The following is a 21,190-nucleotide window of genomic DNA, read 5'->3' as shown; positions in this document are numbered from 1 at the left end:
TGTTGAGTTTTGTGAGTTTTGCTTGAGTTTCCTCCTACATTCAGGAATCAGGTCCTTTATCAGTTTTGTGTTTTGTGGATGCTTCCCTTCCAGCTGGCTTTTCATTTTCTTGACAATGTCTTCTGAAGAGCAGAAGTTTTCAATTTTGATGAAGTCCAATTTATCAGTTTTTAAAAAAATTTTATTTATGGATCACGCTTTTGGTGTTGATTCTAAGAAATCGTTGCCTGACTAAAGGTCACCAAGATTTTCTCCTGTCTTCTTCTAGCAGCTTTCTAATTTTATTGAGGTTTTCAGCCTGTCTTTACACAACATTGATTATGGCCCAGACAGTGGGCGGAGAGCTGTGAAACCACAGAGGAATGAGATGGTCCTTTGCTCCAGGATCCTCTGGACCGAGAAGCCGGGGTGGGAGATGAGTCAGCAGGGTGTCTGTCTGGTTGGGGTGCTGTGGACACTCCTTGTGGTGGGGGAGCAGGACAGGACGGTAGGGGTTAGGTTGAAAGTAGGAGTGGGGGTGGGGAGCCATTGTCCTGGGTGTGGAGTGGCAGTGGGGAGGCCTGGAGGCTGGTGGCAGGATAGCTGCCCATTCTTTGTGGCGCTGGGATCTGAGTGCAGGGCGCCTGGCAGGCGTGGGCAGAGCGCACGGTGGGCCTCATCCCAGAACAAAGAGAAGGTGGGGGCAGCCTGGTGACGTGGCTCATGCCGGGTCCCCTGAGGGACAGGGGACTATCTTTCTTCCTTATCACAAAGGGCCCATCCTTAGGGGACGGCCACAGTGCTGTGGCATCATTGTCTCAGGCTCCTACCCTGGGGGTGGACCAGAGAGCCGCTGCTGTCCAGCTGTTCCTTGTAGATTCGCTCCCAAGACCCCTGCGAGGCACCCCTGATGACAAAGTCGTCCCAGGAGCAGCCTGTACATGATCCCTCAGATTTGAGGCTATTGTATATATTTAAAACGCAATCCTCAAAGTGTGGTGTGCTGGGGAAAGGTAAGGCATGCTCCAGGTGCTGAATACGTTAACCCTGCAAAGGACAGCAGTTGCTTTCATGAGCCAGCTGGCACTACAGGAAAATAGCTGAAGCCTGTGGCTTAGAAAAGAATATTTCAGGAATGTGAAAACAAAAAAGAAATCAGCACGTCCAGTGATTTAACTTAAGCCGGTAACAATAAGGAAATCCAGAGCAATGGCAGAGTCCTACAGCCCTGCTGGAGGGACGGACTCTGCCCCTTACCCAGAGGGGGTGTCTGCCACGCCTGGGGTGGCCAGTGCCACCGTGCGGGCCTGAGTCAGGCCCCTGCACACTCTGTGCCTGTAGAAGGTCCAGGAAAGTTCTGTTTCCCCCTCGTTTCCTCCCATGGTCCAGGAGCCAACACAGACCGCTAACAGGGTCAGCGGCTGTGCGGTCCCTCCCTTTGTCCCTCCCCTGCCCCGCTGTCCTGTCCCTGCACTCGAGGTGCTGCAGACCCAGCTCCTGGGGCCACAGCTGGGAGCCTGGCCCGCCCGCTGCTGCTCCTCCGCCACCGCCAAGAGCCAGGGCTTCCATACGCCCCCAAAGACACGATGAAAGGGCCCTTCATCTTCCCGGCCGAGTCCCTGCCTCCCTCCCTGGGCCCCCAGGATGAGAGTTCTCCCGGGAGGTTCTTCAGTGCCTTGGACAGACAGACAGGCAGACAGATGGACGGGCTGCCAGGGGCCACCCTGGCCGGCCTCCCGACACTCCTGGGCCACAGCACGCAGCGTGGCTGATCTCCAGCTGAGACCCTGCCACTCTGAACCCTTCAAGCTCCCATGACTCGGGGCTGCCTTTTCAGAATAATGTCATCGTTATAGAAAACCCACAGCCGCCAACGGGGTCCTTTGTGAGTCTGTCAGGGACCACAGGCCTCTGAAGGTACCGATCAGAGGAGAAGTCCGCCCTTTCTGAGTAAGAAGCAAGAAGGCAACCAGAGTCCGTCTTGGTTTCTTCCCTATACAAGTTCTTCATTTTGTCGAGCTCAAGATTTACTTTGCTTATTCAGTTGCTTGTTCCCAAACTCCTAAATTAGGAGCTTGGGATTAACATATACACTCTATATAAAATAGATAACCAAAAAGGTCCTACTGTATAGAACAGGGAACTATATTCAATATCTTGTAATAACCTATAAGGGAAAAGAATCTGAAAAAGAATATATATATGTATATATAACTGAATCACTTTGCTGTACACCTGAAACTAACACAACACTGTACCTCAGCTATACCCCAATAGAAAAAAAATCCTAAAACAAATGGGTTGTTCCCACTGCCACACCCACACACAGACAGACACACAGATGCACACACAGACACACAGAGGCACAGACACAGACAGTGCACACACAGGTATACATACATACAGACAGACACACACAAGGTCAGAAACATGGCCAGAGGCCCATGTGGCTAACGTATAGTGAGCCCAGGGGGGCGGTGGATGTGGGGTGGGGCCCCATCTCTCCGCCCGTGGACGGAGGGCCCCTGTTTGCATCTGTGCTCTGTAGCGCTGGGGGAGGGGACTTGCGTGCCCCCCATCTCTGTAGGGCAAGTGCATTGAAGTGAGTGGTGGAGGGCATAGGGTTTTGCTGGGGGTACTGGGGTTGGGGGCGGCATGCCCTGCAGTGTTTGCATTGTTTTCTAGAGGAAATAGAACAGAATGACTCAGAAGTGGCCGCCTGTTTCCTTGGAAGCTGTGCCACTGACATCATAGGGCCTTGCCCCTTGTCCCACCTGACTGAGGGGCCCCTGGTAGGAACAAAGAAACAGAAAAGGCTGCATAAAAGGTACTTAGACTTGACACTTTAACTTATTGGGTCCCTAAACCTGTGGTTGCCATTGGCTACCACTTAACAGAGCATCGAACATAAATGCATGTATTGTGATGTTTTGGTTAAGGTGTCTGAAATCTTAGAGCATAAAATTGTAAACTATTGGGCTTCCCTGGTGGCGCAGTGGTTGAGAGTCCGCCTGCCGATGCAGGGGACACGGGTTCGTGCCCCGGTCTGGGAAGATCCCACATGCCGCGCAGCGGCTGGGCCCGTGAGCCATGGCCACTGAGCCTGCGTGTCCAGAGCCTGTGCTCCTGCGTGTCCAGAGCCTGTGGGGGAGGCCACAGCAGTGAGAGGCCCGCATACCGCAAAAAAAAAAAAAAAAATTTGTAAACTATTATTGACTGTTACGGTGAAACTGGGCTGTCTAGCACAAATTGAAAAAGCTGTCCTTCGGGAATAAACTCACGAATGGAGATGAATCAGTAGATGATTTCTGAGGTTTGGTGTTGAATAACTTTGGGAACTATTTCTCCAGCATGTTATAAGTTAATGAGATGAATTTCATAAGGCTAATGCGTATACAGCAACATGAACCCTGTTTTCAAGGTAATAATGCTGGAAGGCTCTGTATCAATATCCATGGGGTTTTCATCCTGAAAGCAATCTGGGGACTGCTTATTTGGTAATTGTTTAGAGGCATTTATAAGTCTTACAGGAGAAGAACTGTCATTGCTTTACGGCTCCGTTTTGTGTTCTCTGATTAATTCAGCAAATACTTTGTGAATCTGGGTGCCTGGCTAGAGAGGGAAGGGCAGGGAGACACTTGCACACAGTTCTTCAATGACAGGCAGGATCCAAACCTTCATTAGCTGATGTTGGTTAAGCACCTGCTCGGTGCATCCGGGAACACTGTGACGAACCGGAAGGTAAAGTGCCCTGGGAGCTGCAGGGGGTGGGCGGAGGCTGAGGACCCACGATGGATGATCAGTACAGCCAGAGCCTGGCTGGGGTGATAGAAGCTCTGAAGACATGACTGGGGGGCTGTGCGGTGAGCTCCTCCAGAGACTGGAAGGGAAAGGCCTTTTGGGGGAAGGACCGCCACCCCCACCCCCACCCCCCGGGCCGTGTGAAGAGCTGGAGGGGGGCCTTCCAGTTCAACGGCCCTCCTTGGGAACCAGCTGGGCAGGTCCGAGGAGCTGGAGTAGCTCCCACAGCACACAGGGGAGGGTCTCAGAATGCAGACGGGCAGCCCCACGATGGCCTAGGACTTTGGGGTTGTGACAGAGATCTTGGATTTGCACTCTAAATATAGTGAGAAGCCACAGCGAGTTTCTCCGTAGGGAGGGACATGATCTGACTTGTGTGGGGTTTTTTTTTTTAAATAATTTTAAAAATTTAAATCGTGGTTAAAAACACACACATACCATAAAATGTACCATGTTAGCCGTTTTTATGATTTATGGTTTTTTGTTTTTTGCGGTACGCGGGCCTCTCACTGCTGTGGCCTCTCCCGTTGTGGAGCACAGGCTGCGGACGCGCAGGCTCAGCGGCCATGGCTCACGAGCCCAGCCGCTCCGGGACCGGGGCACGAACCCGCGTCCCCCGCATCGGCAGGCGGACTCCCAACCACTGCACCATCAAGGAAGCCCCAAGATTTGTGTTTTTATAAAGAGCCCTCCAGCTGTTGAGTGGCATTAACTGTTGTGGGCAAGATGGGCAAGAGCAGAGCTGGGGACCCGGGGATGCTGCGGCATCAGGAGCGGGGCGGGACGGGGAGGGGGCAGGGAAATGCGGGGGGAGTCTTGGGCAGGTGAATATCAGAAAGTCTTGTTGGCAGAGCCTCGCAGGAGGGGCTGGAACATTCCTGGGGGAGGTCTCTGAGGAGGGTCCCGGGGCCGTGGGTGGCCCCAGACGAGAACGGTGGAGAGGTCTGGGTCTGGCTGCACCGCAGGGCAGAGCTCAGCTGGGCAGTCCCTTGATCTGGAACAAGGTTGAGCACAGGCCCCGGCTTGGAAAGTGAGCAAATTCCTGGGGCCTCACTGGGCGCTGACTGTGAAGCATGGTGACATCTCTGACTCTGGCCCCGAGCCTGGCCCGGAGACGCTGTGAGAAGCGTCAGCCTGAAGATGAGCACCGACCGAGGGTCTGAGCGGGAGCTGAGCGCTGGAGCCGGGCAGGAGGACTGCGGGGAAGGGGTGGCTCCGGGACGGAGGAGCCGGAGCTGTGCTCAGTCCATCCGGAGAAGAAGGAGGGCTTGCGGGCTTGGTGCCGGAGTCTGAGCTCCCCCGGCAGCCGTGGCTGTGAGAAGCGGCCGCGGGCCGCGGGGAGGCCACGATGCTCTGAGGTTTTGAGTCTGGGAGGCCGGGAGGGAGCCCTCAAGGATAACAGAAACGGGAAGTCGGGAGAAGCTTTGGAGTCAGGACTGTCTCCGTGCTGTGCTCGGGCAGGCGGCCCCTGGGAAGGCGACAGGCCAGCAGCGTGGCGGGTCGGTGGACAGACGAGGGTAGGAGCCGCGAGGAGGCCCTCCTGGGCTGGGGGGGGGGCTTCCGGAGGGAGACTCCTGAGCTCACTTTGGAAGGCGGGTGGGAGATGGCCAGGCCTTCGTTTGTCCCTCCACGTTGCCACCACCTTGTGGATGCCGCATCAGTGGTGGCCGTTCCACCCTTGCACCCCCGCCTTCTCCGTGAGCCCGTGGGTAGCCCTGGAGGGTTGGGGAGGGGAGAACACCCTTGAGGTCTTTCTCTCCCCAGCTGCTCCCGCCCCCCCGCCCCCAGTGCTACTGAGCTGTTTGGGTTAGCTGCATTTCTCTATCGAGGCCTCAGCTTCTGCTCTTGGTCTAGCTCTCTCCGGGTCCCAGCGGCTTCCTCCCCGACCCCGTGGGCCGGCGGTGATAACGTCCTAGCCCAGCCCCTTGTAAACGGGTCCTTTTGGAGCTCTCCCCAGTTTCCCAGCTGATGTCCCAGACAGTGGCAGGGGTATCATGTGACTGAGCAAACATTCTGACCCAAGATGCTTTTGCTGAAATGGAGATGAAAGTCTGCGGTTCTCTCCTACACTATAGCTTTTGTTTTGTTTTGTCTTTCTTATCACATTTTAAAAAATTGTGGTCAAATACACATAATATAAAATTTACTGTCTTAACCATTTTTAAGCGTTTAGTTCCGTGGCATTAAGTACATTCACACTGTTGTGCGACCATCACCACCATCTGTCCCCAGAACTGTGTTTATCTTACAAAACTGAAACTCTGTCCCCATTAAACACTAACTCCTGTTCCTCACTCCCCCAGCCCCCGGCCCCCACCATTTTACTTTCTGTTCCTGTGAATTTGACTCCTGTAAGTACTTCATATAAGTGTAATCATACAAGTGTGTTTGTCTTTTTCTGCCTGGCTTATTTCACTTAGCATGAGGTGTTCAAGATTCATCCATGCTGTAGAATGTATCAGAATTTCCTTCCTTTTTAAGACAGTAATATTCCACTGGATGTATAGACCACATGTTGTGTATCCGCTCATCCATCAGTGGACACTTGGGTTGCTTCCACCTTTTTTGGCTGTTGTGAATAATGCTGCCCTGAACATGGGTGTGCAAATACCTCGTTGAGACCCTGCTTTCGATTCTTTTGGGAATGTGCCCAGAAGTGGAATCGCTGGATCATACGGTAAAATCTATTTTTTTTAATTTAAATTTTAATTTTTTTTGCGGTACGTGGGCCTCTCACTGCTGTGGCCTCTCCCATTGCGGAGCACAGGCTCCGGACGCGCAGGCTCAGCGGCCATGGCTCACGGGTCCAGCTGCTCCGCGGCATGTGGGATCTTCCCAGACCGGGGCACGAACCCGTGTCCCCTGCATCAGCAGGCGGACTGTCAACCACTGCGCCACCAGGGAAGCCCTATTTTTTATTTTTTGAGGAACTGCCATACTGTTCTCCATAGCAGCTGCACCATGTTACATTCCCAGCAACAGTTCACAAGAGTTCCAAATTTCTCCACATCCTCGCCAACATTTGTTACTTTCTGGTTTGGTTTGGTTTGGTTTGGTTTGGTAGTACCCATCCTAATGGGTATGAAGTGGTATCTCATTGTGATTTTGACTTGCATTTCCCTAATGATTAGTGATGTTGAGCATCTTTTTATGTACTTATTGGCCATGCATATATCTTCTTTGGAGAAATATCTATTCAAGCCCTTTGTCCATCTTTAAATCAGGTTTGTTTTTGTTGTTGAGTTGCAGGAGTTCTTTATATATTCTGGATATTAGCCCTGTCTTAGTCTGCCTGGGCTGTCATAACAAAATACCATAGACTGAGTGATTTAAACAACAGAAATTGATTTCTTACCATAATGGAGGCTGGGAAGTCCAAGAGCAAGGTATGTATGGCTGATTTGGTGCTTGGTGAGTGCTCTTTTTCTGGCTTGCAGACGGCCGCCTTCTCACTGTGTCCTCCCATGGCTTCTCATCAGTGTGTGTGCACAGGAGAAAGATCTCTCTCTCCCCCTCTTCTAATAAAGCCACCAATCCTATTGGATTAGGACCCGCCCTTATCACTTCATTTAACCTTACTTTACCTCCTAAAAGCCCTAGCTCCAAATGCAATCACACTGAGAATTAGGGCTTCAACATGTAAATGTGGTGGGACAGGGGACACAATTCAGTCCACAGCAAACCCATTTGCCAATATTTTCTTCCATTCTGTGAGTTGCCATTTTACGCTGTTGATTGTGTTCTTTGATGCACAGAAGTGTTTAATTTTGACATATCCCAATCTGTCTAGTTTTTCTTGTTGCCTGTGCTTTTGGTGTCATATTTAAGAATTCATTGCCAAATCCAATGTCATAAAGCTTTTCCCCTGTGTTTTCCTCTAAGAGTTTGACAGTTTGGGCTCTTATATTTAGGTCTTTCATCCATTTTGAGTTCCTTTTTGTATATGGTGTAAGGTAAGGGTTCAACTTCATTCTTTTGGTGTGGATATCCAGTTTTCTCAACACCATTTGCTGAAAAGACTGTCCTTCCCTATTGAATGGTCTTGGCACTAGACCATAGTTTGTATTCTTAGTTACTCTTTCAACAGACCTTTTCAAACTATTCCTATAGAAAGAGCTCTTGGAAGTATTTTATTTCCGTCTCCTTTCTACTGCCTTGGCTCATTCTTTTAATTCTTTGATGTGAAGCCATGTTATAAGTAAGGAAATAACTACTGATTAGGGGCCACCAGCTCTGTGGGATGCCGGCTTCTTGGTTCAGCTTTGGAGACAGAAGGATGTCCTGGGGCAGCGATTCTCAGGGTTTGGTCTCAATATAGCTCCCAGATTACAGCCTCTCTTTGGGGTCTGCATTTCATATTTAGAGACCAGCTCCTCCTGTTTCTTATTTCAGATTAAGCTCTATTTGTTACGGTCTCCACCTCGTGGCAGTGTGTCATAGTTTCTGCAAGTCCCTATTCCATTTCCAGAGTTTGTTTTTGGCTTGAGATGGTATGGCTAGTGCTGTGCAAATGTTCTCTTCTGTTTAGTTTTTGTCTTATCCCTTCTTGGTTCTCGTTTTCTTTCAATAACTTCTCCTGATAGGATCAGTGAATTTTTGTTTGCCATTTTCCTTCTGATGCTGTGTGGAAACCTGTTCTTTTCTATTTATTTACCAGGAGGGAATCTAAGGCTAACGGGATGATTTTTCATGTCGAGACTAACAGGAAATAATAAGCTTTGAAGAGTTTCCTGTGGCCTCCAGCCGAAGTCCGGGATTCCCTCAGCTGCTCCCAAACTAGATTTTCAGCGTAAACATTCCAATGTTAGCATAAACGAACCAGGTGCCTAAGAATCAGCGGCCGAGGAGCCTCCCTCTTCCTCTGGAACTGAGTTTCTCGACCTCGACTCTTGACCTTTTAGCCTGGATCCTTCTTTGCTGTGGGGCTGCCCTTTGGGTACTGGGATGTCCAGAAGCATCCCTGGCTCTACCCTAGCACCTCCCCCTGCCCCAAGTTGTGACAACCCAAAGCAGCTGCGCACATTGCCAAATGATCCCCCCGGGGGCAGAATCAGCCACCCACCCTGCTGAAGAGGTCAAGAGCAAACTGGGCATGTGTTCTAGAAAGCTCTAGCTAGATATTTTCGGCCTGCTGTTCACTTGCCTTCTATTTCCTGCCGAGTCCCCTGGTAGGTGAGCTATGTGAACATTCTTAGTGTGTTCGTTCTCAGACTTGAATGCCTCAGTTCTCGGCTTCCTGGGGCTTATTGTACTTGGAGTGCAAACCTCAATGCCCTCTCCCACTCCCGGACACTCCTTATTTTTTTCAAAAGTTATTTTTGGCCAAGCCGCGCGGCATGCAGGGTCTTAGTTCCCCGACCAGAGATCGAACCCTCGCCCCCTGCAGTGGAAGCGCAGAGTCTTAACCACTGGACTGCCAGGGAAGTCCCTGGACGCTCCCTGTTATTTGTGATGGTCCAGAATGGTTTCCCAGTCGCCTTTCCGTTTTCTTGCCTTAAAAGGGTAACCAATCTGAGGGCCGAGACAACCCCTCCAGCCCAGGTTCTGAAGGCGGTGATGAAGCAGCCCAGCAGCATGTTGGAGGGGCTCTGGCCCTCCCCGGTGCCCGGACACTCACCGTATTCCTAACTGTGTTCCCTCTTCCCTCTCTCTCTTCTATCTTTTCTACTTAACTCCATACAATTAATGAGTTCTGGTTTAAAGAGAAGTCTTGCACGATTCTGGCGAGGAAAGGAGCTTGATAATTAAATAAAATGAACAATTTAAGGAAAACACCCCTGGGAAGACCCTCTCCCCACCCCTGTGGGAGGAATTCCTAAATTTAACTGTACTGTGGACCCTCGAATAACACGGGTTTGAACTGCGTGGATCTACTTACGAGTGGGTGTTTTGCAACAGTGGATGCAACCGTCTTTGAGATGTTTAGGAGGATGTTAAGAAATCAGGGAATCAGTAATAGAAACTTCTTTTCCCATGATCTTGTCCTTGGCCAGAACCCGTCTATTTCTTTTCCGTTACTTGTTCACATCCCTAAGAAAAGTATCGTTCACCCAGCGTTCACGCCCGTGTTTCTCTTTCAGCAGCAGGGGCCAGTTCTAGTGACTGTAAAGGTGTCTGCTCTCGGTGTTCATCTTCCTCCGTACTTTCCCTCTTTGCCGTTTCCAAATGAAAACAGGCCGCTGTGTGTATAAGGAGAGCTCTTTCCTTAGGTGGCCCCGGCCAGTGCACATTGATCCCACTGATCCACCGCTGGGTGTTGCTGAGTTCTTCAAGCAGAGCGGCCCTCAGCTGAACACGGCGACCAGTTGTGGGGGGGCATCTGGTGTTTGCTGAGTGTCTTCCGGGTGCCGTGTCCTCCTTCATCTTCAGCTTTGCGGTGCAGGCACCAGTAACTCCATTGATCGGGTGACGATGTTGAGAATCACAGTGTTCGGCAAGCATGCCCCAGCTCACGCAGTGAACGGTGGAGCTGGATTTTGACCAGGAACACTGGATCCAAAAGCCCGTGTGCTTTCCCGTGGGAGAAAGATTATCCAGGGAGGCCGTACCCAACCCTGGTGTGTAAGAGCCCATTAAAACTGGGTTTGAATCCTGGCTGTATCATAAACTCTGTGGTCTGGGCACGTTGCTTAACCTCCCTGAACGGAGGTGACCCTTACCTCGTAGGATTACAGGGAGGGTTTGACACCAGGCCCGGGGTGAGGGGCGAGAGGAGGGTCGGAGAGGAGATGGCGGGAAGCGGATTGGGTGAAAGGCTGCAGAAACTAGGAGTGGGCCTGAGGGCACCTGCCCCCTGCCAGCAGGAGGCCTTCTTGGGAGTGGACAGAGGGCAGGGCCAGAGCAGGCCGATTTGGAGAACACTAGGAAGACACCAGTCCTGCTGGATGGGGGTTGGGCGATGCTTAACAAGGTCCTGGACGTGGAGCGTGGGGAGAAGGGTGCAAAGCTGGCCTTCAGCCTGGCTGGAGCGGTGTCCCCACCCTCTGCTCTCATCCTTTCGTTGTCCGTCCCTGGAGAGCTGCTTTGATCTAGCAGAGCCCACTACCCGCCCCCCCCGGCATCCCACCCCCTGGCACGCTCCCTACCATTAGGGCTCTCTTCCTGGTTCAAGAGGGGACATTACTTACTTCATTGCTCTGTATTTTGATTTCTGGAAGAAGATGGAATTTGAAGAGCCTGGCTGGTGCACGAATACAAAATAGAAGCCTCCGTCTGGGGAGATAACGGGAAGGACACATGAAGGGAGACAAGGAAGAAGAGCCTGGCAGCGAGGAGGGCCCGCGGCAGGAAGGCCCTCTGTGTACACTTGTCTGGGAGTAATTTGATGGGTTCAAGGTTCTAGGAGAATAAAGAAAGGTGTGATGATGCAAATGAAGTAAACCTGAGAATTCTGCCTCAGAGCAAGTAACCAGGCAGCCTTTGAAAAGTGGCTGCATGAAAAAAAAAAAAGTGGCTGCATGTTTTTCAGGTGATTGTCTAGAAGGTTGTCAGAGATTAAGAGTTTAGATCTGGAGTTTTCACTAGGATGCCTTTCTCCTCCTCTCCTCTCCCCTCCCCTCCCCTCTCCCCTCCCCTTTCCTTTTCCTTCTCTCCTTCCTTTTTTCTTTCCTTCCTTTGTTTATTTCTGTTATTGTTATTACTTTTTTTTTTTTTTTTGCCAAGGACTTAGGGCAACATTGGGGATATTTTCTATCATCTTTCTTCTGCTTTTCCTCTTCACATTCTTTCTTCCTTCTGGGGAATAAACAAGAGGCATTTCATTTCAGGGGTGACCTGGGCAGATTTTGGAAAGCATAGATGCGTTGCAGAATCACCTATGTTTTCATCAAGTAAGCCCTGCAATAATCATCTGTAAGTAGTTGCAATCATCACGTAAAAGGGCGTCTTCATGAAACGTATTTTATTTCTCGTCTCCATGAGTCACACTGACATGTTACTGGTTGTTCCTGCAGTCCTGGATAAAATTCATCAGTAATTCTCTCCAAGAATCACTCAGGCTATGTTCGTTCATTTTACGTTTATATTCATTTAATAAAATTAGTTGCTCTATAGGTCTTAACCTAGGAATTCTTCCATTGTTGCTGTGGAAACCATAATTAAAAATTGTGGGCCGAGAAAGAAAAATAGCTGGCGCTGAACATCGTAAAATACACGAGAAGTGGTTTTTTAAATACAGAATTTTTAAAAATCATGATACCTGGAACCAAGCTGAGACTATTGAACTAATCATATAACTGAAATCGTGAATAATTTTTCTCAAAAACACTTTAGAAAACAAATCGCTGTCTTAAAAATATTATTTTCACAGGACTCCCCTGGTGGTCCAGTGGTAAAGAATCTGCCTTGCAATGCAGGGGATGGGGGTTCGATCCCTGGTCAGGGAACTAAGATCCCCCAGGCTGCGGGGCAGCTAAGCCCGCACACCACAACTACTGAGCTCGCGTGCCGCAAACTACAGAGCCCGCGCGCCACAACTAGAGAGAGAAAACCCCTGCACCCCAACCAGAGAGAAGCCCGTGCGCTGCAACGAAAGATCCCGCATGCTCCAACTAAGGCCCAACACAGCCAAAAATAAATAATAAATAAATCTTTTAAAAAATATTATTTTCACCTGTAGCCACGTTGGCACAGCTGCCAGGATAGCAGTGCTGCAGAATGAGCCCCAGGTCTTGGACCCCTGCCCCCAGCTAATCCCTTTAAGTAGGAGCAGGAACTGGATGGCCCTGGCTGGGACGCTGTGGGTTGAAATGGTGTCCCTGGGAAAGGAGATAAGAATGGGAGGAGGACCCCACTGCGCCAGGCTGGGGGCAGTGGGCAGCCTTTTCTTTTTCTCAGCGGGACGGACAGGGTGTCCTGGGATGTGGTGATGGGAGAGGAGGCCCAGGGCCGCTGAGCACCAGCTGTGATCCTGGGGAGCAGTTATTTAGCCCCGGGTCCTGTGAGTGCGGCCACTGGCATTAGCTGTCACCTAGTGGTGTGTTGTTTGTTTGTTTTTTAAAATTTTTATTGGAGTATAGTTGCTTGACAGTGTTGTGTTAGTTTCTGCTGTACAGCAAAGTGAATCAGCTATACATATACATATAGCCCCTCTTTTTTGGATTTCCTTCCTAGTGGTGTTTTGTTTGTTTGTTTTTTGTTTGTTTTTGTTTTTGTTTTGCGGTATGGGGGCCTCTCACTGTTGTGGCCTCTCCTGTCGCAGAGCACAGGCTCCGGACGCGCAGGCCCAGCGGCCACAGCCCACGGGCCCAGCCGCCCTGCGTCACGCGGGATCCTCCCGGACCGGGGCACGAATCCGCGTCCCCCGCATCGGCAGGCGGACTCCCAACCACTGCGCCACCAGGGAAGCCCCCTAGTGGTGTTTTTCAAAGTGCTTTTTTTCAGTTTGTTTCTTGTCTGCGGTTTTGGTCTTCTGTCTCACATCCCTGGTCATGAGAGTCCACGGGGACAGCAGAGTCAGGGTCCCATTGTGCTACTGAGAACAAAATGGGCTCAGAGAGGTTAAGAGACGGCCGGCCCACCTCCTCAGCATTGATCGAAGGACTCAGGCTGTCTTGCTTGCCGTGGGACGTGGATTCACACTCCCCCACCCCCCAGGTCTTTAACCGCATCCTGCTCCTTTGCATAAATTGTCTTTCACAGAATGTTTTAGTTGGGGTGGGTAACTCTGTCCTATGATGTCAGGTCTGCCGAATTAAAAGCTGCCCTATTAATTTTTAAAAATTTATTTCACAGATTTATTGAGGGCGCCCTATTAATTTTTGATACCATTTTTGTCCAAAAGAAGAAAAAACCTGTGCTTCTGTGAAATCTGTTTTTCAAGTAATTCATTTATGTCTACTTGGAAATTACGTTAAGTTGCTCAATTATCAACCCTAAAACGGCAAGGCTTATGGACATAACGTGTCTTGACTCAAGCTGACCTGTTTTATGTGGGGATATATATATATATATATATATATATATATATATATATATATATATGCAGTAAGACTGTGCTAGGTGCCCCTGACCAAGGAGAAGCCATCTTTTTGCCAAAGAGTAATGTCAGAGCATCAGTAATATTGCACTTAAAAAAATTTTCATTTAGTTTTGGCTGCGTTGGCTCTTCGTTGCTGTGCGCGGGCTTTCTCTAGTTGCGGCGAGCAGGGGCTACTCTTCATCGCGGTGCGCGGGCTTCTCACTGCAGTGGCTTCTCTTGTTGCGGAGCATGGGCTCTAGGCGCGTGGGCTTCAGTAGTTGTGACTCACGGGCTCTAGAGCGCAGGCTCAGTAGCTGTGGTGCACAGGCTTAGTTGCTCCATGGCATGTGGGATCTTCCCGGACCGGGGCTCGAACCCATGTACCCTGCATTGTCAGGCGGATTCTTAACCACCGTGTCACCAGGGAAGCCCGCACATGTGTTATTAATAGTTTCATGAAAGCTGCAGTGAAGCCAGAGAAAGAAACCTGCTGCAAAGGTACCTTCTCAGTAGTAAGATGCTCTATGTGCAGCCCCATCCCGAAGGCTCGTTCTCCATGACCACGGTGGTGCCCGTGGTGCGTGGGGATGGATCTCTGTGATGTGTCTCAGCAGGTGGTTCAAGTGTGGACACACGCTTTTTCTCTTCTGCTCTTGTACAGAAGGACCCACTGGGACAGACATGAGGAGTGCAGCCAAGCCCTGGAGTCCAGTCACCAGAGTGGGAGGCCGTGGGGTGGACCGCGTGCGACCCCTCCCCGCCCCCCCTCCCGGCATGAAGAGCTCCAAGTCGTCCACCTCGCTGGCATTTGAGTCCCGACTCAGCAAGGTATGGATGGGACACACAGGACAGGGCTGCTGGGCGCCCCGTGACAGTGAGCAAGGCCCCAGGAGCCCCGGCATTGCTTGACCTAAAGGCGCAGAGCAAAGGGGATGCAGTCGGAGTGCCCTGGGGTGGAGAGGGAAACGTGCAGCTTAACAGGGTGACTGGGATCCCCTGCCCTGGACCATGTGGACTCTCCAGCCAGAGTTTACCCCCAGTGCCCACTAGACGGGCTCAGTGTCACCAGGATGCTGACAGTCCAGGTGTCAGCTCCCCACCTGCCTGCAGCTGGGCTCCCTCCTCTCCGTGTTCCTTTCCCCTGACCCGGGCAGCCCCTGGGGGCTCCACTGCTGGCTCCTTCTCACCCCCCAGGGGTTCCTAATATCAGGTGGGCTGGGGCGCCTCCTTCCTCACCCTGAGATGAAACTCAGAGACCGTGTCACCTACCTACACACACACTTTGGAGAAGTCAGTGTAGTATCCTAACTGTAAAAGCCAAACAAAGGGAACATCGCTTACAGGTAAGTAAACCGCATTTCTACCCACGTCTGCCTGCGTGTGACTCCGCTGAAGGACCCCCATGCTCCTTGGAGCCCTGTGGGCGTGGCAGCTCTGGGCAGACGGATTCAGGGTTGTCGTGCTGACGTCTCAGGTACCAGGAAGGCTGGGGGGGAGACGCGTGACGTGTTGGTTTGAATGCTGAGCGCTCTTCGTAAAGTTCTGAACCCAAGTGCAGCCTCCCCTCGTTACTCTTAGAAAGTTGAGTGTATCTTAAAGTTGTGCAAGAAATACACTGTTTTTACATGTAAAACAAAGGGATGCTGTTGGCTCGGATAACAATGAGAAGATGCTCCACCGCTGAGTGTCTGTGGAATCCGTGAGACATGTGGGATGCAGGGCAATTCTTTGTGCAAGATTGTCACGTTCACGATCTCCATCCTCCTGTCCCTTAGGTGTCAGTAGCACCTCCAATTGCAGTGGCAAGTAAAGATGCCCCCACAGATTTCCAACACACTCCATGAGGGACAGCACCGTCCCTGGGGAGGACACTTGTTCTAGATGACAGCTTCTGCTCTCATGAATTTTAACACCATGTGTGGATGACCCACAGATTTGCATCTCCAACCAGCACTCCTCCAACTGCCTTTGTGACACCACCTCTTGGATGTCTACAAGGCACCTTGAAGGTGACCTATTCAAAACTGAATCTGTTCTCCCTCCTCTCCATCTCTCCTGCCCCCCAAACCTGCCGCCCCTGCCCCTGCTGACTCTTCCCATTTGAGTAAACAGCAACTCCATCTTTTTAAAAAAAATTTATTTATATTTTTGGCTGCGTTGGGTCTTTGTTGCTGTATGCAGGCTTTCTCCAGCTGCGGCGAGCGGGGGCCACCCCTCGCCGCGGTGCGCAGGCCTCCCACTGCGGCGGCTCCTCCTGTTGCGGAGCACAGGCTCTCGGCACGTGGGCTTCAGTATTTGTGGCACGCGGGCTCAGTAGTTGTGGCTCACAGGCTCCAGAGTGCAGGCTCAGTAGTTGTGGTGCACGGGCCCAGCTGCTCCGCGGCGTGTGGGATCCTCCTGGACCAGGGCTCGAACTCCTGTCTCCTGCGTTGGCAGGCGGACTCCCAACCACTTTGCCACCAGGGAAGTCCCCAGCAACTCCATCTTTTGTCGCTCAGGCCAGAGCCCGTGGCATCATCCTTGGACCCTCCTTTTCTCACATCCCGTGGTCCATCGGCAAAATGCTGTCTACCTTAAAAATAGATGTCAACTCCCACCAGCTCCCACCGCCTCCTGGGGACCACCGGGGACATGCCACCACCTTCCTGCTTTTCACTTGAGGCCTATGCTCCGTTCTCAGCAGAAGCTGAGTGGTCCTTTCAACACAAGTCATGTCACTTCTCTGCTTAATACGCTCCAGGCTCTCCCCACCGACTCAGAGGGGAGCAAAGTCCAACCCCTACCGCCCCCCAGGCTGCCCGGGCTCCGGACACATGGCCTCCAGGTGTCCTGGCGCTGTCCCTCGTGCGAGCCAGGTGTGGTAGCTGCCCCTCAGCTTGGGGCATCCCTCCCTCCACCCCCTGCACTCTGCCGCTTCTCCTCCCCTAAGTCTGTGCTCAAGGTCACCTTGTCAGGCGCGCCCCTGACCAGTCTGTGTAAAGTGTGGCCTCGGCCCGTCCTCCCCGCCCTGCCTCATTTTCCTTCTCAGCTCTTAGGACCCTCACACCCACCTGCATGGTTACTGTCATCTCCCCATGGCTAGATTGGAAGCCCCACGAGGGCCGGGACCATCTGCTCTTTTGTTTGTCACAAGCTGTGTCCTTCACGCTTAGGAGAGCACCTGCTACCTGGCAGCGCTCGGCGTGGATTGAATGCCCGAGCACACCTGTTCTCCCGGGGGTGATGGATGTGGGAACAGGAGGAGAGGGGGTCGGGACCCCTGGCCGCATTGGGACCCCCAGCTCTGCCCCTTTCTAGCTGTGAAACGTCAGGCAAGCCAGGTAGCTGCCCTGAGCTCCGAGATGGGACGAGCACTGTACTTGCCACAAGGAGTAAATGTGGATAAAGTGTCCTACTTATAATTTAGATTATTATTCTAATATCCCAGACTTGACTGTTATTTCCATGATTTTAATTTTTATTATCTTTGACCTATAGCACATTTGGGAGACATCTCTAATATGGACTTTTTTTTTGTGTGTGTGTGTGTGTGTGTTACGCGGGCCTCTCACCGCTGCGGCCTCTCCCGTTGCAGAGCACAGGCTCCGGACGCGCAGGCTCAGTGGCCATGGCTCACGGGCCCAACCACTCTGTGGCATGTGGGATCTTCCCGGACCGGGGCACGAACTGGTGTCCCCTGCATCGGCAGGCGGACTCTCAACCACTGCGCCACCAGGGAAGCCCTAATATGGATTTTAAATGAATACATACATTTCCCCCAGAACAGACCCTTAGAGCTTCTGGAATACATTAAAGTATTTTAAAAGCAGTGTTTCAAAAAAGGTCTGAAGCTCGTGTGTTTCCTAAAGACAATGAAACGGTGGCCGCTCCGCCTTTGATCGGTGTGTGTTTTGGAAACTTGTTCCACGGGGAATATGTCAGGGGCAAAGCAGATACTCCTGCGGAGACTCTCAGCTCTCATCCTGGTCCTTGGGATTCCCAGGCCCGACCCTGTAAAAGAGGATGATGGGGCTTGGGGGACGGAGTAGCAGAGAGCCATACCCCCCTGTACCTGTCTGGCTCTGACCGTCTCTGCTGTCCGCCTCAGTGGACAGAGGAAGAACACAAAAAACCCGGAGAACAGAAGAGAAAGAGGCAACAGCGATGGACAGAAGAGCAAGCAGATTTCCCCCTGAGTATTTACTACGGAAATCTGTCAGCGTTCAGAGAAGCTGAATTACACAGTGAACACAGCGTCCCACCACCTGGATGCCACAGTTAACGTCTTACTACGACTGCTTTGTAGGAGATGGACACATATGGGATGGACAGATGTGTTTTCACTAGCCCCAAATAGGAAAACTAAAACAAATGCACCAAAAGTAGGATGAAATACCCTACTGCAGATGCTGGCCTGAGCTGAAGGAGCCCTGGGGGAGCAAGTGGGGGAACAGGAGCCTGGATGGGACGGGGTGTTGTGAGGGGCTGCCGTGAGTCTTCCTTGTGTCTCTGAGCACAGCACAGGGAGGCAGGTACCTGGACTGCTTTGATGCAGACAGGCTGCGTCACACCGGCCACTTACGCGGCCCAAGTCTATTAGTCAGGACTCTCCTGGTCGCAAATGACAAAACATTGGCTTGAGCAGAAAAGAAATACATGGAACAGATCTGAGGTTCCCGGGTCACTGTGTGCAGACCAAAGGTGCAAGACCGGAGCACAGATAGGCCAGGACCATAGACTGGGGTGTCCCAGGACTTCGTGTCACCTGTCTCTGCTTCTCTGTCGCCTGCACGTGGTATGAGGCACGGCTGCCTGCCGGCCCAAGCCTCCCTCCTCCCTTGGAAGGCCCAGCTGCTTCTTTGCTTCTGGCTGGTTAGAAACAAACGCAAGAGAAGAATTGGCTAGGCGCGAGTCATGTATTGATCCTGCCCAGTCTCCTGTGGCCAGGGTTCAGCGTGCCCGGAAAAGAGTCTTAAGGTTTATGTCCTCTACGAATCTCGGGGACCCGGTCAGCCCTGTCATTATCCTTCAGGAGTGAATGCTCTACACCTGCGCCGCCTGGTAGAGGAGCCACCAGCCCCGTGTGGCGATGAGCTGTGAGTGCAAAATACACACCAGAGCGGTCGCCTCGCCATCTTCATGTCTCCTTGACGTCCTCAGAGACGCTGGCTTCCCCACCTCCCGCCTCTGCTAAGCCCTGCCTCAGATACACCATCCTGGGAAGGGAATAAAGGATCCACCCTGAGAGGGCGGGACCAACTGCAGCTTCCTGTGGCCACAAGAAGGCGTAGCTAAGACATTCTCTAGGAATCTTCTCTACTCTCCCTTCTAACTTGCTGCACCAAATCTGTCAGGCCCTAAAGAGAAACAAGCAAGATAGAAAAGAGTCAGAAGAACCTATACTTCTTCCTCCATGAAGCAAATTATCCTTAAAGAAAAACAAAACTGTGTGGCTGACAGGGTCTTGGTGCTCTGGCCGGGTGTCAGGCACGTGTCTCTGAGGTGGGAGAGCCGAGTTCAGGTCATTGGTCCACCAGACACCTCCCGGCCCCACGTAATATCAAAGGGCAAAAACTCTCCCAGAGATCTCCATCTCAATGCTAATTCCCAGCTCCACTCAACGACCAGCAAGCTACAGCGCTGGACACCCTATGTCAAACAACTAGCAAGACAGGAACACACCACCACCCATCAGCAGAGAGGCTGCTGAAAATCATACTAAGTTCACAGACACCCCAAAACACACCACTGGACTCGGTCCTGCCCACCAGAAAGACAAGATCCAGCCTTGTGTAACAGAACACAGGCACCAGTCCCCTCCACCAGGAAGCCTACACAACCCACTGAACCAACCTTACCCACTGGGAGCAGACACCAAAAACAACGAGAACTACGTACCTGCAGCCTGCGAAAAGGAGACCCCAAACACAGTAAGTTAAGCAAAAGGAGAAGACAGAGAAATACACAGCAGATGAAGGAGCAAGGTAAAAACCCACCAGACCAAACAAAGAGGAAATAGGCAGTCTACCTGAAAAAGACTTCAGAGTAATGATAGTAAAGATGATCCAAAATCTTGGAAATAGAATGGAGAAAATACAAGAAATGTTTAACAAGGACCTAGAACAACTAAAGAGCAAGCAATGATGAACAAGACAATAAGTGGAATTAAAAATTCTCTAGAACGAATCAATAGCAGAATAACTGAGGTAGAAGAACAGATAAGTGACCTGGAAGATAAAATAGTGGAAATAACTACTGCAGAGCAGAATAAAGAAAAAAGAATGTAAAGAATTGAGGACAGGGCTTCCCTGGTGGCGCAGTGGTTGGGAGTCTGCCTGCCGATGCAGGGGACACGGGTTCGTGCCCTGGTCCGGGAAGATCCCACATGCCGTGGAGTGGCTGGATCCGTGAGCCATGGCCGCTGAGCCTGCGCGTCCGGAGCCTGTGCTCTGCAACGGGAGAGGCCACAACAGTGAGAGGCCCGCGTACCACAAAACAAAACAAAACAAAAAAGAATTGAGGACAGTCTCAGAGACCTCTGGGACAACATTAAATGCACCAACATTTGAATTATAGGGGTCCCAGAAGAAGAAGAGAAAAAGAAAGGGACTGAGAAAATATTTGAAGAGATTATAGTTGAAAACTTCTCTAATATGGGAAAGGAAGTAGTCAATCAAGTCCAGGAAGCACAGAGTCCCATACAGGATAAATCCAAGGAGAAACATGCCAAGACACATACTAATCAAACTATCAAAAATTAAATACAAAGAAAAAATACTAAAAGCAGCAAGGGAAAAGCAACCAGTAACATAAAAGGGAATCCCCATAAGGTTAACAGTCGATCTTTCAGCAGAAACTCTGCAAGCCAGAAAGCAGTGGCAGGACATATTTAAAGTGATGAAAGGGAAAAACCTACAACCAAGATTACTCTACCCAGCAAGGATCTCATTCAGATTCAGTGAAGAAATTAAAACCTTTATAGACAAGCAAAAGCGAAGAGAGTTCAGCACCACCAAACCAGCTCTACAACAAATGCTAAAGGAACTTCTCTAGGCAGGAAACACAAGAGAAGGAAAAGACCTACAATAACAAACCCAAAACAATTAAGAAAATGGTAATAGGAACATACATATCGATAACTACCTTAAATGTAAATGGATTAAATGCTCCAACCAAAAGACATAGACTGGCTAAATGGATACAAAAACAAGACCCATGGGGGCTTCCCTGGTGGCGCAGTGGTTGAGAGTCTGCCTGCTGATGCAGGGGACACGGGTTTGTGCCCCGGTCCAGGAAGATCCCACATGTCGTGGAGTGGCTGGGCCCATGAGCCATGGCCGCTGAGCCTGCGCGTCTGGAACCTGCGCGTCTGGAACCTGCACGCCTGGAGCCTGTGCTCCGCAACGAGAGAGGCCACAACAGTGAGAGGCCCGCATACCGCAAAAAAAAAAAAAAAAAAAAAAAAAAAAAAAA

The 21,190-nt window shown here is 51.1% G+C and overlaps 1 protein-coding gene across 2 annotated transcripts in view; it reads left to right on the top strand.

The window, feature by feature from the left end:
- The window catches only part of SPECC1 (sperm antigen with calponin homology and coiled-coil domains 1), a 271,479-nt gene that overhangs the window by 46,936 nt on the left and 203,353 nt on the right, over positions 1–21,190 (top strand). For both annotated transcript variants that reach the window (XM_027131125.1, XM_027131126.1), the window contains exon 2: positions 14,400–14,566. In XM_027131125.1, coding sequence (XP_026986926.1) covers positions 14,420–14,566 — 147 coding nt within the window. In that variant the 5' untranslated portion in view covers positions 14,400–14,419. The remainder of the gene's footprint in view (positions 1–14,399; positions 14,567–21,190) is intronic.

The sequence above is a fragment of the Aethalodelphis obliquidens genome, unplaced genomic scaffold (assembly GCF_003676395.1).
Source record: "Aethalodelphis obliquidens isolate GAN/ISIS:26980383/991018 unplaced genomic scaffold, ASM367639v1 scaffold38, whole genome shotgun sequence".
Classification (NCBI taxonomy): domain Eukaryota; kingdom Metazoa; phylum Chordata; class Mammalia; order Artiodactyla; family Delphinidae; genus Aethalodelphis; species Aethalodelphis obliquidens.
Note: the sequence above shows the minus strand (reverse complement) of the source record. Positions and strands in the feature narration are given on the sequence as shown.